Genomic DNA, 21,635 nt, shown 5'->3' on the forward strand with positions numbered 1-21,635 from the left:
TCCGGCCGCAGAGAAAAGTTACAAATATTAGTTTACAAACTCTGCTGCCTGTTCCATTTCCAACAGTGCACAAGCAGTGCACTGCAGTAAGTTAAGTTTGGACTCTCATTTACTTCCTATTTTCTTAAGTACTGTAAATTATTTATTTATTTATTTGATATTTATTTATTTATTAATGTAGTTGGCCTGCATGAAAAGTGAAAATATTGGGAGTGAATGACTGTGTTTGACTGTTTTTTTCAATCTGTTTAACATTGTCTTCCATCTCAACATCAGAAACTCGAAGAAGAAAACACTACGCAGCTGAAGCTGACCAATCACACATCTTCACAGCTGCTGTAGCCTAAAGGTGTAGCTACATTTTTGGGACTAGATATGAAGCCTATGTAGGTAGCTGCCTTTTATTTGCAATTGCAATCACCAAGTCTCCTTGTGTTATTCCTTAAATCCTGCTGCGGATTAAAGAGTTTTTGTGAAGCGATAATGTCATTATGTCATTATGTGTATTTAGTGTGACAAACTCTGTTTTAAAACCATGGTGACACATGGACAGACTGATTTGGCAAAATGATTCAATGGTTCTATAAAAACATTTATTGGTCTTTATTATTTGTCTCTTTTGATCTGATGATCCTCTGAAGTTCACCTGCTCTGAGGCACAGGTTACCATGGCGCTATCCAAGGTTAAACATGTGCCAGCTTTGTGATTAATCCTTTAAGGGTGGAGCTGTTGTCAAGACATGACAGTCAGTGAAAGAACAATCACTGAAACCACAGAAACCGTGTCATTACAAAACAGCAGGATTTAGACACAGACAAACAAAAGAGTTTTTTCTGAAGCCTTGGTGTTAATTCTATACAAACTTCTGCTGGACACCGAGGGAGATGAAAGACAATAATGAATCCTGATATAGGCTATTGGGATCTCGGCCCCTGGGATCCACAGTCCTGTATTCAGGCAAGTTGTGTTACCAGACACGGCTCCACTGACCTGGAATTTCTGATCCTCAAGTTTCTCAATTTTACGCAACTTTCTGGGAAGTGAGACGAAAAGTTTTTACATATTTATAGATTTAATTTATCTAAAAAAGGGCTATGTAAAACACACCGTACATATAAAAGACACTTTGTATTCTTTTTTTACACTTATCATTATTATTATTATTATTATTTCTGAGAGTTCTGAAACATGAACTATAAGCAAATAAAGATTAATTTTGTTCTGAAATAAATACACGAATGAATAGTACACGTAAAGTTTGAAATAAACAGGTAACGGGTGAGTGAAGTGAAGACATGAATGTACAAACACATAAATTACAATATTTGTCTCAGTCAAATAAGTGTATTAAAATACTGCTACTGTATGTACCAATATAATTTAAAAAATATGATTACATGATTGATTCCAGGGAGATTTACTTTACTTAAACCATTACATGCCTAACTCTTAACCTTAACTTAAAAAAAAAACAACATACAGCCTCGTCATAAATAGCAATAATAGTTTCAGTCAGTTTCAGAACACGTCCATTTTTCCATCTGTTATTTAAATTGACATAATTCAATGTCTCTGTGTTTCTGAAATTAAATCACAGAACAAATGAAAAAAAAAACAGATTTTAAAAACAAGGAAACATTGAATCATGTTCAGTTTTCACTCATCCAGCAGCTAAATTCACTTGTGGCTTCTTTCTACTATTAAAATGAAACATTATTCAGGGGGTTGGTCCCAACACTGTTGCAGAAGTTCCCACAGATTTTTTTTTTGCACTTGCAGGTTTCTTTGCTCTCGCCTTCAGTCCAGTTCACCCCACACCAGCTCATACCAGCCTCTGCTTCTGTTCTTCTGATGTTTTGTGTCATTATCTTCAAAGCCCTGACCAACCAGTCCGTGTTTCTCTCCATTCTTACTATACCTGCAGTACAGTATCGTCCTAATCAGCAACAGCATCATCAACCTGTAGGATATTTTTTGCATGAACTACCTTCATTTACGACTACTTTCTTTTTTACCTTGGGCGGTTTATCACTTACTTTGTACCATTGAAGGTTCTTCACTGGACTTGAGCTGATATCAATAAAACCTGGAAAAATGGAGGTGTAAGACTAAACTGAACTAGAAGACTAAACTGATGTAAATAGGCGATCAATAGACGTGACAGTAGCCTACAGTCACTTACACAGTCAATATAAAGGGTGAGCTCTCTTTAGCAGTTACAAGTTTCAGTGTGTGTGTGTGTGTGTGTGTGTGTGTGTGTGTGTAGAAAAGTCCTGGGCTGAGCTATCTGATGCATTCAGCATACCTATGACATCACATGAATACCCCTCACACCTACCTCTGGCAAACCACTTTCTCCTCACGAAAGAGGAAGTCCAGGAAACTAATTGCCCTTTCCATTTCCTCATGTTTTCCCAGGTAGGCTGCACCAGCTGACAATAAATAGGCTGCACGGTGAGCATGATCAAAGCAAAGCGGATCCCCTTGTTGACAGTCAGTCAGTCAGTCAGTCAGAGGACACAGAGAAACAGAGACCGGATGGACATGAAGCAGGTGAGTGAGACACAGTCAGGAAGAGGACAGCTGCTCGCGCCGTCTTTGCTCCCCCATCACTTCAGCTGCGTCTTGTGTGCCTCCACAGGTTGTCACCTTCTTACTTTTCCTCGTGCCCTTGTGGGCCTGCAAGACGCACAAGTGCTACGAGGACCACGAGCTGAGCGATGCGGCGAACAGGAAGCTGATGAGCCACTACCCGCAGCCTCCGGAGCCCTTGAGTACCGCGGCAGCCGACACGCCTTCCTCTTGTCCTCTGGCGCTTTACGAGCAGCAGCTGCCTCAGCACATCAGCGACAGATCCGTGTCCCCATGGAGATACGTGTAAGTACCACACTGGGAATAACAAGGAAAAAAAAGTAAACACTAATTTAAAACTTTTAAGATACAAGGATGGAATCAGTGACTTTAAAATGCTAACCCGCTTAATTGGGTCGTTAATTAAATCTAATACACGATTGAATGGATTTAACTGCCAAACATCTGAAAATACCAAAATGGCCAGACATGGTGATACGTGTTTGTTACTTACCAGATGTGAACAATAAGTGGGAAGTGTTGGAGCTGTCCTTTCAGTCAATGGTGGAGTGGCACGAGAGAGAGAGAGAGAGAGAGAGAGAGAGAGAAAGAGAGAGAGAGAGAGAGAGAACTAAGTGGACTAGTTCGGGAGAGAGACCGTTAACAACTATATATACTGTTGTATTCAAGCACTGTCAGTCTGGTTTTTAGAATGATAATAATAATAATTTTGTATTTTGATAGGTATTAAAAATAGGAAATTTAAAAATAATTTATAAATTAACTTTTAATCCATCAATAAATACTTAAGATTTTAAAATGGATTCAAAAAAAAAGAACTGCATAAAACGTAAATGTATTAATTCGTGAATAAATGATAGAATCTGAAAAACTATTTGAATGGTTAAGAGCAGCAGCAGTGGTCGCAGCATAAATTAACATGTAATTTAAATTCTATTATAAAGTTTTCAAATGATAAAATATATCAGGTTGAAATAATGGAAACCCTGTTATAAAGTGAAAACCAATCCATCCTGAATGTTGGCATTCGGAGCAGAGGTGCAGCCAAAGAAAACCACACATCACTCAGCGCCATGGCTCAGGCGCAGTGATTAAATGCCGGCGGATGATTATGCGCACCTCCGGTCTCATAATCATCACGCTGCATTGTGTTCATAACATGCGTCAACTTAACAACATCCGCGCTCGTGGGCGCCACGCCTGCTCCAGGAAAGGGAAAGTCCCGTTTGCATCCAGTGACCGCATCAGTGTTGGCACATACCCGTCGGGAAAGACGCGGATTGCTTCACCAAAGTGCCAATACCTCTAATGTGTGGTTGGAGAACGTGTTTCCTGTTTACTTGCTGTCGGCCTCTCTGAAGTCCCAGTGACGCGCCAAACTCCTCCTCCGACCTCCCGCTCGCTGTGGAGGACCGGGAGTGCCACAGGAAAAGTAATAAAGCATTTTAATAGGCATTAAAGGAATTGTAAAAAGAATTTATGAATGAATTTTTATACCATCAATAAATACTTCAGATTAAAAAAACTGCATAAAACTCTGATTACGTAAACCATTTAGGAATAAATTTATTCATTCATGATATAATAAATAAAAAATGGGAATAAATAACGTACTAATCGATTAGCTTAGTCATTTAGCTTCTCCTTTCAGCCTGTCTGTGACACTCTGGGCCGTCAGTATTGGTAAAACCCACTGGTTAGCTCTCCAACCAATCAGTGAGCTCCTTACATCCCGTGGCCATTTAGGATTGTATAGTCTTGCTTATAAATTCTTTTTACAATTCCTATTTTTAATGCCTATTAAAACATGAAATTAAGGAAATGCTTAATTACTTTTCCTTGGTCTTTCATAGTTCTCATCTTTAGCAACTCAATTTGGAATGTAATTGTATTTAATTGTAAGAAAATCTAAAAGTTTGTGATTCAATTTTTTTGACTGGATTCTTGCCACTGATCATAAGCAAGATCAGTGGCTGGTTTAACCTTTTTTTTGGGGTCACTGAAAAAAACAAACATGTTGTGCATTGTGTGTGACATGACACAGCAGCAGCACACTATAAACACCAACCAGAATGATCGTGTGCTGCCAGACTGCAGGTTTGCTGTGTGTCAGTTTGTAGTGGGTTAATTAAACACAGACACATTGTCATGTACAGAGCAGCAGCAGTGATGGAATATAACTAAAAGTACTTGTTGCTTTAAACATATGTTCCACTACACTTCAGAGGAGAATACTGTACTTTTTATTCTATCACCCTTATAGATTATTAATCAAAATGAGATGATTATGTTTATAAACTATGAACACATGGTTAAATATTAAACCATTGAGTCTAATCTTCTTTGGTTTGTTGGGGTCACATTTCAGATCGTCTATGTCGATGTTAGAAGTTCCTCTAAAGCCCCGGTTCCATTTAAGTAACTGCTTTCAAAGGTTTAAACAAAAAAGCAAAAGTTAAAAAGGAAGATTACATTGTGCATTGATTTTAGTTTATTATGATGTCACAACTGTGGGTCTTCCTGTTCCTCTCCAGACTCGTAACTATGAAGGATCACTTTCCCTCCACCTACGCCGAGGCTCAGTGCCTGTGCTCAGGATGCATCCTGATCCAGGACAAGGCTCCGCCACAGATGAGCAACAACTACAACTCAGTCCCCATAAAGCAGAGCAGGGTGTTTCTCAAGAAGGAGCGCTGCTGTGACGAAGACAAATACTACCTGAGGCCAGTCAGAGTGGAGGTTACTGTGGGCTGCACCTGCGTCAGAGTCAAGAGCTCATAGAGGGGACCCGGCGAGACCTGCTGGCACGGTGGCACTCTACAGCTCCTTTGTGTTTGTTTTTAAATTGAATAAGTTCTCTGGGAAGTGTAACTCTGGGGTGTCCTCCAGTGTGTGATCAGTGAGCACACGTCGTCAGTGGACTGTTGGGTCAGAGACCGTGGTGCAACATGCTCTCTGATGGGAGTTTAAGGGATCATTCAGCAGCCTGTGTTTATGGGCCTATTTATTGTCATAATGACAGCATCATAATTGATGCATCTATCATTTGTGTTATGTAGGTCTGTGTAGACCCTGTTCGCTCTTTATTGACTTGTTTACACCTATGCATAATGCAGCTAATATAAACTGGGTATTTTACAATGTACTTGTTTTCATACTGATGGCTTTGTCATCGAGGAAAATGGCTATTGTATAGTTCTGTAGAGTAATATTTAAGCGCTAATATTTGAATAATTATCTATTTATTTGGTTTGTTTTGCCTATGAAATGTTTGAATGAGTGAAGGGTTTAAATGCTCATGAGTGGATGAAGACTATTTATTTATGTATCTTTTAGGTTTCGTCCCAGTGGGACTTTATTAGTCTAATAAGACTTCAGAGTTAAGCTTCTTTGAAGCCAAATAAAGAAATGGAAGTTAAAGAAAACATGTCTTCTGTGTGTTTTTATTCTCAAAGCTTTTATTGGAACGTGCAAGAAAGGTCCAGGAGCCTCAGTATCACAACGGCACTGGGTTTTTGGTAATTTGATTATGTAAAGTGTGTTTAGGTTGGCAGCTGTTCTGGGAAGTGTGACTGTGGGGTATTCAGGATTTGTAGGTTCCTGGTCTAGTTGTACAGACCTGCAGGTTTTCATGTCGATGGGTGTTGTGAGGGAAATTCTGATTCTAAGCTCAGTATTCCTGATTGATTGAGGTTCGGAAAGGGTCAGTCTGACACTGATACTGAGCTCTGTTTTCCGGAGGAGACGTGAGTCACTGCAGATACTCAGGGAGTTAAGACAGCTAGAGCACGGCCTTGGATGTCCAGCAACAAGTGGTTGGAGCTCTATGACTTGCACCTGGGCGTGCGTGAATCAGTTGTGTTGTTTATGGTTAATGAACCAATAGAATGATCACACATCCCTCTCTCCCCATTCTTTTGAGATATTATACCAAATATGGAGAACAGACTATCTTTTTTGGATAGAATGGAATTGAGGTGACATCATGCACATTTGCTTGTATTGATGATTCCTCCGTTCTCCTTGGCTGAGCTCAATAAACATCTTCAGCATAAGACATCCAGGGCTCCAGTGGTCTTCCTTCTCTGAAAGTCTCAACCATCGACGAGATAGATTTTCTCCCTAAAAGGTGTTCGTTTTTTTGACATTATGAGAAGGACATCGAATCACACACGATAAAGAAAATGACACGGATAACATGGTAAAGTCCAAGGGCTCTATTTTAATGACCCAAAGCGCATGGTCTACAGCATAAGTGCATTTAGGCTGAGTCCATGTCACTTTTGCTATTTTAACAGAAAAAAAAAGTCACTTCTCTAGGAGCATGGTTCAAAAGGTAATTAGTCTCTTAATTATTCATAGGAGTGTTTTGGGGCGTAGCATCTAATAAACCAATCACAGTGCATCTCCCAAAGAAAGCCAGGCGCGCTGCCCCTTGGTGTATCGCTATTATAACGGCACAGTGTTTCAGTTAGATTCAATTTGCAGTCAGTTCATTATATATTGTGACTAACCAGTGAGACCAGTCCTGACCAGTGAGACCAGTCCTCACCAATGAGACTAGTCCTGACCAGTGAGACCAGTCCTGACCAGTGAGACCAGTCCTCACCAATGAGACTAGTCCTGACCAGTGAGACCAGTCCTGACCAGTGAGACCAGTCCCAACTAAAAAAAGGAGTCATTTGTATCTGAAAATGACTTCATACATGTTCACCCTAAAAAAAGGTGATTTGCAAAACTCACTCCCACATAGGAAAAACAGGAGCATGTCCATTAATGCAGTGTAATGAAGTTCTATTCACTGGTGTGAGAGCAGAAAACAGAGCAAACACTTCTCAGTCAAACGAGAATGACAGTAAATTCTATTTATTACTTTATCAAAAGTTTTTTACAAAGTGGCCACACATTTTGGAAGTCAGTGTTAAAATGAGTTGACACGTGGAGGTAATGATCCTTTCCTCTGGTATGAACATCGGGGCTGAGACACCCTCAGAACAACCTGCTTCAGTTCATTTATGTGGCAAACTTCTTCTGCCTGACTGGTGCAGGCAGCTGAGACATGATGTCCAGCAGGGGGCGCTCCACCACAACCAGAGAGTGGTCCTCCAATAAACTCACACACATGAGGTGCTGTGGCACAGATCAAGAGAACAGAAAACATCAGTGAGATGAAGGGAAATTATAGACTTAAATATAGACTTAACAGCCTCCTGCACCGTTAATGCTGTTTTCAGTTGATACCGGCTTAGAAGCAGTGCACCAATTGAAGTAAAGCTCCACTGTGCTCAATGTGATGATTGTACCTGGAAATTCTTGCAGATCTTAAACGCGTGGCTGTGTCTAATTCTCTCTGGCTCGGGAACACTCTTCAGTGTCATCTGATTGTAGAGCAGAGTCTTTGCTTCAGGGAGGGGCTGCATGTGGAAACACAGAGACACAAATACAGCTACAGTGTTATTTAAGCCCCCATCAGCAGTAGAACACCTTTGTGATGTGGTACAACAGGAGATTGGCAGCCTGTCAGAGGAAAGTTTCAACATCTTGTTTAATCCATGACATGAAGAACTGAGGCTGTTTGAGAGCAAAGACAGGAACTACCCAGTGTTAGTGTGGTGTTCCTAATGAAGTGCTCAGTGAGTGTGAATTCTCACATACCAGACTCTGGTCGATGATGCAGAACATGAACATGTCATGCAGAATGATGTGAGCGGGGTCTCTGGGATTGAAGGTGATGTGGGTGACGGGTGTGTCCCTCTCCAACCACAGGGAATGCAGGCCTCGTTTCTGCAGCTTCCGACTCCACTCTGTGTACTCCTTCTGCACCAGAGAGTATTCAAAGATCTGCAACACACACACACAGACACACAGACACACAGACACACAGACACACACACACACACACACACACACAAACACACACACACACACACACACACACACACACACACACACACACACACACACACACACACACACACACACACACAGTAATGACATCTGTAGAATGCGTCTGTCTCATTATCTTTGAGAAACTTTATGTTGTGTATGTCTTTTACTGTTGCAGCAGAGCAGACAGGTTATTAACAGTTCATTATTATTATCATCATCATCATCATAACAATCACTATTATTAAAGATCCTCTATAATATAAGATGAAGCATTACAAGCAGCAATGGTAAAAACTTCCTGTCTCTTAAGTGGGCATGGTCGTGATTGTTTGTAGTACAAGATCATATCAGTCTAATACTGTGTTTTCCTGCCAAACACAGTTTAATAATAATAATAATAACAATAATAGTATTATTATGCAAAGAACTACAAGTTTTAACTCTAACTCATGGTTGCACATATAGATTCCTCTAAACTTCTATGGTTGGAAAGCGTCGGCAGCTCTACTGCAGCAGTGAAACCAGAACCAACAGAGAGAAGAGATCTGTGCTGAGAGATCTCATGAGAGTTTGTTACTGAGACAGAGACAGGTCTCTAATAAAGTTCATTTCCTCCTGATCCGTCTGAAAAATGACATTTTTATGTCAGAATTTTCTGAAGAGCTTTGGCTTGTGAGAAATGGATCCAGTATTTATTTCAGTGACTATGGGCTAAAGAATCATAATGTGTGATCAGGTTCACTTCTCTCATTGGAGTGAACAGACTCAGACCTGCTGCTGCTCTCCTAAAGGGAGGGAGGTGAAGAAACCCACATGACACAGATACAGGAAATGATTCTAAGTGTGCCGTCTCCTTTCTCAGCTGTCTCATCATCATTGTTACACGCGGTTCCAGATCGCTGTTGCGCACTGTTTATGGGGGTTTTGTTCTCTCCCTAACTCTCTTTCTCTCTCTCTCTCCAATAGGAGCCCAGCACCAGTTAACACCTCCTGTCAATTATGCTTGACAATAAAAAGGAGAGACCTGAGGAGTGGCGAGGGAGCCTGCTGTCACATTTGTGACCTATCCACCAAGGGCTTGGGAGTGCAATCTCCTCCCAACCTGGTCCTTGTTCTCCAGCATGTGCCAGAGTGCTGGTTTTTGTCGTTTTTTGTTTCTTATTTTAGGTATCGGGTTGGAGATCACCAGTAGTTCGGTTATTGGTTTAGGTTAGTTTTGAGGGGGAGTCACCGAGTGCTACAGCACATGGCGAGGCTGGATCAGCAGCCTCCCCATCCTTTGGTCTTTTTGGCCGGGATCTCCACCCTTTCTCGGATTCCTCTAGTTTTGTAGAGGAGATTACATTTTTGCTATGTTTAAAATAAATGCATTCTTGATTTGGCATCTTTGTCTGGTGTACTTTTATATGTTCCGATCTCCAGTTTGAGCCTGTAGTTCTGGTTATAGGGAGGCCATAATAATCATTATAAGATAACATGAAGTTGGACAAAACCTGATGCGGTGGTTTACCTGCTGGTCGGCGTGTACCACAACGAGGTTGCTGGTCACTGGGTGGATGGCGATGGCAGTGGGACAGGAGCTGTACACTGGAACTGTACAATGAAGCTGCAAACAGAGACATTAGAGGTTTACTGTTAATGGGTTACATTTGAACTGTAGCCTAAACCACAAGAAATGACAAAGACTAAAGGAAGAAAATCAGCGTTCAAACAAACCTTGTGCTTGACAAGGTTGTAGACATGGATCTCACAGTCTGTGTTTGCTGTAGCGAGCCACTTGCCATCCTCACTGGCAAACAGCAGGTGGACTGGCTGTCTGGAGCCTGGACGTCAAACACAGACACACTGGTTATACACTGTACACATATTATGTGTGTGTGTGTGTGTTTGTTGTAACCATGAGCACTGAGGAACCTGGTTTACCTGGCTTGGGTTTGAGGGTATGAAGGTATTTGCACTCCGTCTGGCTGAGGGCAACCACGATGACTGAAGACTGGCTGGAGGAAGCAAAGAGTTTGGAGGAGTCAGAGGAGAAGCAGAGCTGCTGGGCCGAACGAAGGTCCTTGGGGAGTTTGGAAACCTGGAAGGAAGAGAAAGGAGACAGAGGGGTGAGCTTCATGATCCTCATTCATTACCTATAGACAGTCTGTATGTAGGGAGCAGCAGGATCAGTGTTGAGGAGCCCACCTTGGTGATGCTGATGTTGTTGTTGTTGTACTGCACTCTGTAGAGACGGACACTGGAGACAGTTGTGTACGCTATCCAGCCTCCGCATGGAGACAAAGCACTGCAGCAGATATGATCCTCTCCCTGCAGAAATCAGCACACAGTCAGCTTTTTGTTTCAATATTCTCTAAAGTCAAAGATAAAATAAACAGGCACAAAACAGCTAAAGGCAACAATGTCATGTGACATTAATATGGACCTTCTTGAGGACTGGAGAAATAATGTCAAATGTCACAATAATGAAAGAGACCAAAGCCTTAAATTACGTGAAAAAATAACCTATGCTGTTAAGGTTAAAGAAAGATTATGTGTACAAAAACAAATACTACATGGTTAAGGTTTGGTAAAAGCTGCAGTAACTGATTATAGCCACTTGGGGGCAGCAGAACAAGCTGAGAACATAATGTTGACATGTTATCAAAGTACAAAGGTGTTATGATGAATGTGTTAGCAAACAGCTGACACAGTAATATTACCATTCAGTTGAGGTCGTGTTTGTGTCGACATTTACTTTCTTTTTAGCGCTGGTTTGCTGCTTTTATGCATTAATTACATAGCTGACAGTTGACAGATGACCAAATGAGAGGCAGAGAGAGGTGGGTAATGACATGCTAAGACAAGCTAGTCACTAACTTTGTCTGTCTGCTGTTTGGTGCGGGGCAGGTAGCATGCAGCACGAGTGTGGCTTTGAAGGCTCCGACAACAACGTTAAGACAAGTTATGTTGACTTCCACTATGGCTATCACAGTAAACATTACACAAATACACACCACCTTTTCAGAATAAAAGCCTTGATATCACTGAAAATAACAGCCAGTTATTTTCTAACATGGATGGTTACAGCAGAGTTAAGCTTCCACTGACATCAGGTTTCTATAATGTAAAACAAAGACAGACACAACACATTGAGTGCACACCTTCCGCTTCAGATGGATCAGCTTCTCTGGTTTCCTCTTCACAGGTAGACTTTCACCAGGCTTCCCTGTTGACACACAGTATGAACTAGCACAATTATTTCACTGTAACAACTGTTCAGTCAGAAAGAGTTCCCTTTTAACACATGCTTTTCCTGTTTATATAGTTTTCACCATCACTTTTACTACCTGGAATGTTCTGAATTATACTGCATCTCTGTGGGCGTGTGTGTGTGTGTGTGTGTGTATATGTGTGTGTGTGTGTGTGTGTGTGTGTGTGTGTTTGTGTTTTCCTCACCATGTCCTTCGCTCTCCCCTAATCTCCACAGCTCTAAATGTTCAGGGAACTGGAAGAGCAGCAGTCCTGCTTTCTTTGCACAACACACCAGACTTCTCTATATGGAAGACAGACAAGTAGTAAACATGTTACCATGAGTCATGATCTACTTACATTTGTTCTCATGTACATATTAAATAATTTTAAACTATTTAAGAAACAAAAAATTACATTACGTCTTACATTTATTTGCGGTTAGTACAAAACATGAAACAAAGAATAAGATTAAGCCTTTTTCAAATATTCCTTTTGAACTCTAATAATAATTTGTTGATATGTTGACATGTACTCACATGTGGGAAAGCTATTTTGCGTAGTGATGACTCTTGGGTGTTCTTCTCCACTTTGTCCAACAGGGGTCGCACTACCAGCTGAGTGTCCATACCTGAGCACAAACATCCAAACAGCATCTTCACCTTCAACTTGTCATATAACAAGATTACATTTAAGATGAGTGTATAATATATTACACTACATGTTTCAACATTTTGGACTAAAAGCAGGCATCTATTATAACATACAGGGTGTCTGAATTAATAAGTGAAATAAGTGCTTCTACATATTTGATTAACTGATGTATTGTTGCATGACATTGGATTACATCATTGCAAAAGTTGAGCCAGGTTCAACTTTTCTGCTGAAACCCTATTGAGGTCTTATTGAAATGAATCAGAAGGACCTGATTTTGCACACAGTGCTTTTGTTGGTCAGAACGCAGCTTTAGAATCTATAGTCATGGCTCGATGAAGAACAAACCCGGACAGCTCCGACATGTACATAAAGCAGTTGCTGCTGACAATAGTGTAAACAAGCATTCTGTGAAGCTGTACTCAATGCTAACGCTAGCATGTTAATACGTTAACCATAATACCAACATGCTGATGTTTAGCAGGTGTAACATTTATCAAGTTCACCATCTCAGTTTAATATGGTGGTATGCTAATGATTGCTAATTAGCACTCAACACAAAGTACATCTGAGGTGATGGGAATGTCTTTAGTTTTGCAAGTATTCATTCATAATAATATTAATAATAATAATATTGGACAAAAAAAAAATTTGCCCAGATGATTCAGCAATAGAGTTATGGGATCAGTTATCAGAGTATCATGTCACAGTTATTACAATTCATCCTGAGGGGAACATGAACATCTGTACCAATTTTTACAGCAACCCATCCAATGTATGGGTAGCGATATTTCATTCTGGAACAACAGACTGAAAAAACCAACAGCAGATTTAACACTGACCTCCAGAAACCACAGCAGTCTCAGTGTGGGCAAGTGCCCTCACATCATGTGAATGGTTTTTAAAAGTCCTAGTCCGGACCCACTCCTTATCCTGCTGGCCCACAGTGGAGGAGAGGAACTGGAATTGGATGACGGTGCCTTCTGATGTCCCAGCTACGAGACTGCTCTCATCCTGTTGAATATTTAGAAAGTTTAACATCACTAATAGGGTTGTGTACCTTAAGCTGCTTAGAAGTTGTGTAATGTGTTTACCGGTGAAACAGAAAGAGCCAGAACATCCCACTTTGTAACTAGGTGAGTTCTGATCAGAGTTCCTGTGAATCCGTCCCAGATCTGGACCTTTCCTGCAGAATCACCGCTGATGATGGTGTGGTCAGACAGGAAGGCAACGCTCCAAACCACCACCTCTTTACTCTTGGATGATCCAACACCTCTCTCCACCAGTAGTCTGTGTGTGGCGTGGCCTGAAATCAGCAAAAGCAAAAGCAGAAACTGAAACGTCACAATTATATCGTTGGGGGATATTTAAAGAATACATGGAGTTTATGGTTAACAGACACCACATTCACCTTCTGAGGTTTAATTTGAATATTTTTACCGTTCTGTCTGCTTACCTGTCTCAGCATCAAAGATTCTGATCATGTCCATCATACCAGCAGCAATCAGTGTGCCAGAGGGATGCCAGGACAGAGATATAATACGACCTTGAGGATCAGATATTGGACACTGGTCAAGTCAAATAATAAGTGCGTTGCAGGACACATAATTGCAATTAAATGTAATATGCTCATAGTTGTGGTAAGTAACTGCAAGCACAGGTGTAGATTTATGAATATTACTGTCAGCTGAAAAGCAAAAATACCACTGAATGAGCTTGTTCTCTTACCTTTCTGCCTGTCAAGGTTTCTTTGAAACTGAATCCTCTCCTCCAGTATTTCAAACATCTTCACTGTCCCATCTTCACAACCGACCTGACACACAAAACATTCACTCAATTAACAATCGGGGCTAGATGAGGCTCAATACTTCAATTCTAACGTAGGAAACATCACCTTCCCGGATAAATTTGCGCACGGGGCGCAGAGTGAATATAATATCAGGAATGTCTTGACTGACCGCTAGCATTGTTCCCTGGTTGTTGCAACTAATGGTCCAGGTTGGTCCTCCATAGGCCTCCACAGTGTACTTGGGCCTCAGGTTCTCCAAGTCATATTCTGTGATCTCTCCATTCAAACCAGCACTGAAGAGCCGCTGGTTCACCCAACACAGAGCCTCAACAGCCCTGCTGTCCTGTCCTGGTATCACCTGGGCATCAAAATCAAAACAAGTCTGGAGGTTATTCCTGCACATCTTACCTCCTGCTGCAAGTCTCTGCCTTCAAGCCACAAACCCAGCTCTTATAGGAGGACATTGCTATGCAAAACCTCCACTGACAAATAAAGCAGTTTAGTGTTTCTTCGCTTATAGAAGTGTGTGGAAAGGAGAATGACACTAGAGTTTTTAAAAGTAGAAATATAGAGCAGTCTTTAAAACGGCGTACATGTAAGACGGTTAAAATGTTGTTAGTTTTAACGTTCACCGGTCTTATAACTTTATTGATCAAAGTGCTGGCAGTTAGTTTTTACTACAAAGCACCGACTAGAGCAGAAGACTGTAGACACGTAGGAGGACCATGTGAGGAGGTTATCTGGACTTCCTCTGAGTTGTTACCTTTTCTTGAAAGTAATTGTCAGCGAAGTTGAAGATCTCCACAGCTCCATCAGCCCGGGCCACGGCCAGCCGCTCGGACCGGCTGTTAAACGCCATGGCTCGGATAGCACTGGGCATGTAGTCGAAGAACCGAACACGGTGAACCTTAAACTCACCCATTTTCACTAGGAAGAAAACACAAACAGGCAGGTTAGCAAAGGTGGGACTGACGACAGCGTGGACAGCCTGTAAACATGCTGTCCGTTAGCTCAATCTAAACCTCTTAAACACCTTAAACACACGGACTGCAGGGTGTTTGTTTTACAACTCATTAAGTTAAACAGTATTCATTATCATTATAAAACATAGTTACCCTTTGTTTTCTCCACAGTCGCTAAACTTTCTTCGTTAGCAAATTCACAGGGTAGAAAACATCAGGAGCCACGTTGAGGACCTTTGAACCGGTACCGATTCACGCAGCACGCTGCGGAAATGCGTCATCACTCTGACACAGCTGGCGGGAAATAGTATTGAAACGTGAACACTGACTAAGTTGTGGTGGTTGTTGTTGTTAAAGCTGCTGTGTTGGGACTGACTTTAAGTAAATGGATTGATAAATTATCTTTTTTGTTTTGTTAATGTTACACGACGGTCTTCGCTGACTGACGGCACAATGGTTCAAATAGTCGTAAGGTAAGAATGGTGAACTACCGGTAACTGCACTTAAGCTCACTGTTACCTGGTACATTTGTTTTTCCAGCTACGTCAGTTTTTCGGAGGACGCCTCCAGCATCATGTAACAGAACAGGCCAGAATAAACGTTACTGAGGGATAATAAACAGCTTCGAGTCGGGGTCATGGGTGTAAGGTCGGGGTCCTGCATCACCCTCAAGGGATTAATTTCCCTTTAATGACCTGTTCGATGTAGATTATTCCTCATATTACACGCTTACTTACTAAAGAAATGAAATGGATGATTTTATTGCGTCCGCTGAAGAAATAGTCCGTTTAACCACTGCCATTGCTTATACCATTTTCTGTTTGATGTTAATTTAATGTCTGTCTTTTTCAATTTTGTGTATTTCTCTGTCATCTAGCTATTAACCTTTACTCTCTCTTGCTTTTTCTGCGCTGTTTTCTTTTTCTCTTTTTCTGTTATTTGCTGACAACAGTTCAGCAATTACATGACTGGAAAGATACTGTGGCGAACTAGTTTTGACATTGCAGCATTGTGGGATTTTGTAATTGAGTCTTTGTAGGTATTTTAGTTGGTGTGTGTGTGTGTGTGTGTGTGTGTGTGTGTGTGTGTGTGTGTGTGTGTGTGTGTGTGTGTGTGTGTGTGTGTGTGTTCCTTCAGAGGCAGTGTGGATGGCAGCAGTCCTCCAGAATGGCTGCTGGTGGAGCTGCAGGGAGAGATGATGTCCAGACACAACTCTGGTCTGGCAGGAAATGTGATGGGAGACCTGCTCTACACCAAAGAGGTAAACAAAAGACTGCAAAGCAAAAGATGCTGTGGCCAAAACAAAAACAGCTATTTTTAGCTTTTTGACAGAACCCAGGCTGTACTCTTAAGTTTCTTTAATGTGCATGCAAAGCAACAATAGCAAAGGTAGTTTAGTGTCTGTCAGGAGTAGGACTAGGCTTTGGCTAATCATATATCAGTAATATAGAATATTGCTATATTCTCCAACATATGTGATATTTTTCACAATATAAAAAATAAATATCATTATATATCATGCAAGTCATCTAAAAAATCTAAAGTCACTGTCCTGGCTTCACAGAGTACAGGTACTTTATCTGTATCTAAATGCACCATTTTCTCACCTGTAGTTAATTAGAGGAGATTTAATTTCTCATCAGTTCCTTTGTCTGTATTATCATGTGTTCCTGGGAATCTCCCCATTTCTATAGTAAACATGCACTTTTGCACTTATGCACTTAGCATATGGCACTTTAATTAATGTTTTTGATGAAATGGAGTGTATTTACATTTTTAATCCTTTTTGTTTCTTATCTCATAACATAAAGAGCTTGTGGTTTCAATCGATTAGTAGAACAACAGAAGATTAATCAGTTCATTTTTTCATTTGTCATTTTTGCTTCCGGCGTCTCAGTTGTGAGGATTTGCCACATTTCTCTTTCTTACATGATAGTAAACTGAGTATCTTAAGGTTTTGGACTGTGCATCAGACAAAACAAGCAATTTAAAAATGTAATTTTGATGGACAACTTTTCAATATTTTCCAACATGTCTTCCCTGAGTCTTTTCTTCCTCCTTCCACCAGGGGGTGCCAGTGCTGATTGTAGGACATCACATTCTGTATGGCAAGCAGGTCAAACTGGAGAAACAATTTGCTGTCCTCACCAAGCAGTCCGACCATTTGCAGGACACCCTGAGCAATCATGATGCTAACAGTGATGATGCCACACAGGTACCCATGGAAACGGACCAGCATGGGGCCACCTCCAAGTCTTACTACGTGTCTGCCCTGATCAAACGGAAGCTGATCTTTAAGACTCGCCCCAAACCCATCATTACTAATGTACCTAAGAAGGTGTAGTGGGACATGTTTCCTCACAGGGTCAGAGGTTGTGTCTGACAATAACAGACTGATCCTTCTCACCTTTACAGCTTTACAGTAATGGACTCAATATACTTCAGTTTCTGTCGACATTTAAGCTGTAGTGATTCCAACAAGAGTCTTTAATGAGGCTCCTCAAGTATTAATGAATGTTGTGTTGTGAAAAAAATTAATATGTAGAGTAAAATTATCTCCACTTGGCATCTAGACACATGTCTCTGTAACTTAATATGAACCAAGAATTGAAGTTTAGAGAAAAGGTTTCATAGTATGTGGAAATACACTGCAGGTGTTTAGAGTTGAAAAGGCTTGTAAAATGTGTTAATTTTCATTTCATATTCCGCGTTTGTCTATATTTTTGGAGATGTCCCACTGATATTCTCTCAGAGTTAATCACCAAATGGAGTCTGTACAGCCTCAGTGACAGCACTCATTTTTCTGTTGCAAAACATAATATTGGCACCTGACTAAAATGTTAAGTGTTGCCTATATGGTCATAATCCTTTTGATGTTATGATAAAGTGAAGAAGGGCTTTACTTACACAGCACACAGTTGCATTAAGAATAAAAAGGCGACTACAGAAAGACTGTGAACAGCTAAGATTAGTTTGGTAATTAATCATATGGCCATTTATTTAAATTTATAACAAAAAGAGAGTTTTTCACTCCACCAGACATTCTCTGATAGTTCAGCAAATTCGTATTAAGCTCCATTAAAAGGGACTCCTGCACTTTACTGTCACAGTTTCATACAATTGAAGACAAAATTCAAGATTGAAGCAGCTGAGGCTGAGATAACCTGAGGCCCTCGTCTGTCTCATACCTCCCATAATGAAACTCGATGGTGTCTTTCATCAGACTCCCTGCCTGGTAAACGCTTGCTTCATGATCCAGTCTGTAAGTCAGTATTTCAGGACTTGCTCTTCTCAACAGTTTAGGATTAGAAAAAAAATTGCTTGGAGATGGTTGTGGAATGTTAAATGAAATTGCACTCCATGAATGCACATGGCCAAACCTGCAGGAATCCACGTTCACCCTCACAAATGAGACACTATTGAACTGATTTGCTCAACCACCGAGTGAGTCCCTCCTCACAGGGACCTGCTCACACCAATCTGCAATGCTTTGATGGTGGAGGAGTAAACGTTTCAGTGGGCAGGATGAAGGTGGTTCTGCCGCCTCCCAACAACACTGTCAATGTGCTTAATATACTGCAGCATGGTAAAGAGACAAACAGGGATACACATCAAGAAAGCTGCAGTGTGGACCACCCTCCCTCTGACTCTTACTGAGGTTTGGACCAACACTTGACTATTAATGGAGTCCTGTAATAATCCCATCCTGCCACTAAACAATATCATCATATTCATACTCAATAAATGTCAAATGTTGTGGCAGAAAAGAATTTTAAGTTGAATACTGACTTCATGTGTTTCCAGAGTATTCACTGTGTGTGTGTTTTTGTTTGGTGGAGGCGGTTCCCATGTTGAGGTGTAACCCCAGCAGTAAAAAGCCGTCCTCTTAGAGCATAATGACTGAATGGACCGATTCATTCAGCTGCTCTAAAGCTTCTTACCCCTTTCCTCAGCATTCAGACACCTCCCACACACACACACACTAAAGCATGCTGGCAACATGTTTACAAAGTCATACCTAGAAGAACCATGTTGTTACAGGAAAAACTCAGTCATTTTAATTAGTGACTGACATTTCTCACATAACTTCAATAGTGAAACAGCTCTTGGTGTGTATTCATCCTGCAGAGTGGTGTGGAGTGAAATACAGTGTAATAATGTAGCTTTTCATTCAGATCAAATCAGACCATGTTCACAGATGTGGGCAGCGATTCAGTGGCACTGTTGACATATAAACTATTGAAGTTTAAAGCCAATCCAACAGCTCCCAGAAGTGCAATGTTCATTACACATTGGAATAAAAATGTGTTTACAAATACAAATAACACACCTGGTATGCCATAGAGTTATTTGTGGCAGCATTACATGAATGCGTTGCCTACAGTAGAGCAAACAAGCAGCTGTCATTGGCATCAACGTATATTTAAAGAATCTGTCGCTGCGGTCATTTGTTGCATTTTCTGTATGTTCAAACACCAACTTTTCCATCTCAGCCAGCCATAAGAACAAATTTGCTATATATATATTGATATATATATATAATCTGTGGTGTTTCCACTCAGGCATGGCACTACATGGCCTGAAAATCAATAGGATGTTTAACCTCAGAGGACCATGAATATCTACAGCAAGTTTCATGAAAATCAGGCCAAAATCAACATAAAATACCTTGTGATGGACCAAAAGTGAGGAGCAAGTGGAAACTTTAGCTGGATGGTGGAGCTCAAAGAACCTGAAGGAGGTCAGCATGAGAAATCCTCCTCTAGAGAAGAGTATATCCACACCAAATATCATGAAACCCTGTCACTAGCAGCTGAGATCGCCTGCTCCAGACCAAAGCGTAGGACAGAATGACCTTGATGCCAGCAGGATGTAAGGTTGGATTAACTGGTGCATCTGGCGACCTAGTCGTTAAGACACATACAGTTATAGCCAAACATATTGGCACACCTGCACTTCATTCAGAAAATTGTTGCAATCACAAATGCGTCGATATTCATGTTTATTTCTTTGTTTGCATTGAAACAACCCAGAAGAGCAGAGGAGAAAAAGTGATATCTGAAATCATTCTACAAAGAACTCCAGAAAGGGACCGGACACTGTTGGCACCTTTTTAAAATTGTAAGTGATAATTGGATTGGAACACACTGAGTATGGAGAAAAGAAAGAAGAGCAAAGAACTGTGAAGGGATTTAAGACCCAATATTGTGGGAAACCATGGACGATCTCAAGGCTCCAAGTCTATCTTCAGAGATCCAGTGTGTGCAACGTCCTTAAGAAGTTCTGGATGTGGACAGAAGTGAAAAATTGATGCAACAAATTATTGTTTGAATGGTGGGAAAAGCACCTCAATCAACTTCCAAACATATTCAAGCATTATGGCATCATCCATCACCATCTAAATCAAACAGGAAACTATGGTAGGAGACCCAGAAGGACCCCACTGTTGACCCAGAGGCATGAAAATGCCAGACTGGAGTTTGCCAAAAACTTACCTGAGGAAGCCAAAATCCTTCTGTGAGAACATCTTGTGGGCAGATGAGACCAAAATAGTACTTTTTGGTCAAGCATCTCATAGCACCATTTACAGAAACTGAAATGAGGCCTTCAAAGAAAAGAACACAGTCCCTGTGGTCAAACATGGGGGAGGTTCACAGATATTTTAGGGTTGCTTTGCTGCTTCTGGCACCATTGCCTCAACTGTGTGCATGGCATCATGAAATCTGAGGGTTACCAGAGAATTTTGGAGCTCAATGTAAGGCCCAGTGTGTCCATCAGAGGTCATGGGTCCTCCAGCGGGACAATGACCCCAAGCATGCTTCCAAGAGCACCCAGAAATGGTTTAAGACAAAGCGGAGAGTTCTGACGTGGCCAGCAAAGAGTCCAGATCTAAACCCCATAGAACAGAAGGGGAAATCTCAAAACAGCAGCTGGTCCAACATTCTAGGAGAGGCTGTCCATGGTTACAGGAAGCGATTGATTTCAGTTATTGTTTCCAAAGGTTTGCTACCAAATATTGAGTTCAGGGTGTCAATAATGTCCTGTCCATTTCTGGAGCTCTGATTGGGGTGATATCAGATTTTTTTCTCCGATGCAAACAAAAGATAAACATGTTTAAGTGATAGTTCGGGTTATTTGATGTGGGGTTGTGTGAGGTACTTATCTATAGTCAGTGAATTACCTGCAATAGATTTGGAGCAGCTCTCAGTTTAGAGAAGCAGCAGGAGAAGCTGAGAGATGAGCTGCTGTGGACGGGGACAGCAAAAAACATATTGTAGCCCACAGAAAAAAGCTGATATCACTTTAAATATTCGCTTTATTTTGAATATATCTCTATCTGCTGCCAAATAGCCACTTTCCTTTTGTGCTGCTGCTTTTTTTTTTTTTCTTCACCGTATTACTACGCACAAGCACAGCTACACTTAGCTCCGTCTGACTTCATCGGTCTGATCTGCGGAGTAATACAGTGTGCATAGTTTTATGATAATTTAATGGTTTACAAACTGTGGTTCCAAAG

The 21,635-nt window shown here is 41.0% G+C and overlaps 3 protein-coding genes across 3 annotated transcripts; 2 read left to right on the forward strand and 1 right to left on the reverse strand.

Moving 5' to 3' along the window:
* The first annotated feature begins 594 nt into the window (after positions 1–594).
* On the forward strand, positions 595–6,012 carry il17c (interleukin 17c). The gene is made up of 3 exons (XM_056386412.1): positions 595–2,554; positions 2,643–2,878; positions 5,128–6,012. The coding sequence occupies exons 1-3, from the start codon at positions 2,462–2,464 to the stop codon at positions 5,372–5,374; spliced, it is 576 nt and encodes a 191-aa protein (XP_056242387.1). The 5' UTR covers positions 595–2,461; the 3' UTR covers positions 5,375–6,012.
* A 1,420-nt stretch (positions 6,013–7,432) lies between these two features.
* On the reverse strand, positions 7,433–15,361 carry utp4 (UTP4 small subunit processome component). Its single transcript, XM_056386316.1, has 17 exons — positions 15,272–15,361; positions 14,920–15,083; positions 14,326–14,514; positions 14,096–14,180; positions 13,824–13,913; positions 13,462–13,673; positions 13,210–13,381; positions 12,253–12,344; positions 11,921–12,017; positions 11,626–11,690; positions 10,670–10,792; positions 10,406–10,562; positions 10,199–10,305; positions 9,993–10,088; positions 8,249–8,434; positions 7,897–8,007; positions 7,433–7,723 (listed from the first exon to the last, which is right to left on the reverse strand). Exons 2-17 carry the CDS (start codon positions 15,076–15,078, stop codon positions 7,607–7,609), a joined length of 2,058 nt encoding a protein of 685 aa, XP_056242291.1. The 5' UTR covers positions 15,079–15,083; positions 15,272–15,361; the 3' UTR covers positions 7,433–7,606.
* Positions 15,362–15,421: 60 nt separating this feature from the next.
* Positions 15,422–17,684, forward strand: chtf8 (CTF8, chromosome transmission fidelity factor 8 homolog (S. cerevisiae)). The gene is made up of 3 exons (XM_056386320.1): positions 15,422–15,591; positions 16,256–16,379; positions 17,187–17,684. Exons 1-3 carry the CDS (start codon positions 15,572–15,574, stop codon positions 17,460–17,462), a joined length of 420 nt encoding a protein of 139 aa, XP_056242295.1. The 5' UTR covers positions 15,422–15,571; the 3' UTR covers positions 17,463–17,684.
* The last annotated feature ends 3,951 nt before the right edge of the window (positions 17,685–21,635 follow it).

Source organism: Seriola aureovittata, chromosome 10 (assembly GCF_021018895.1).
Source record: "Seriola aureovittata isolate HTS-2021-v1 ecotype China chromosome 10, ASM2101889v1, whole genome shotgun sequence".
NCBI lineage: Eukaryota > Metazoa > Chordata > Actinopteri > Carangiformes > Carangidae > Seriola > Seriola aureovittata.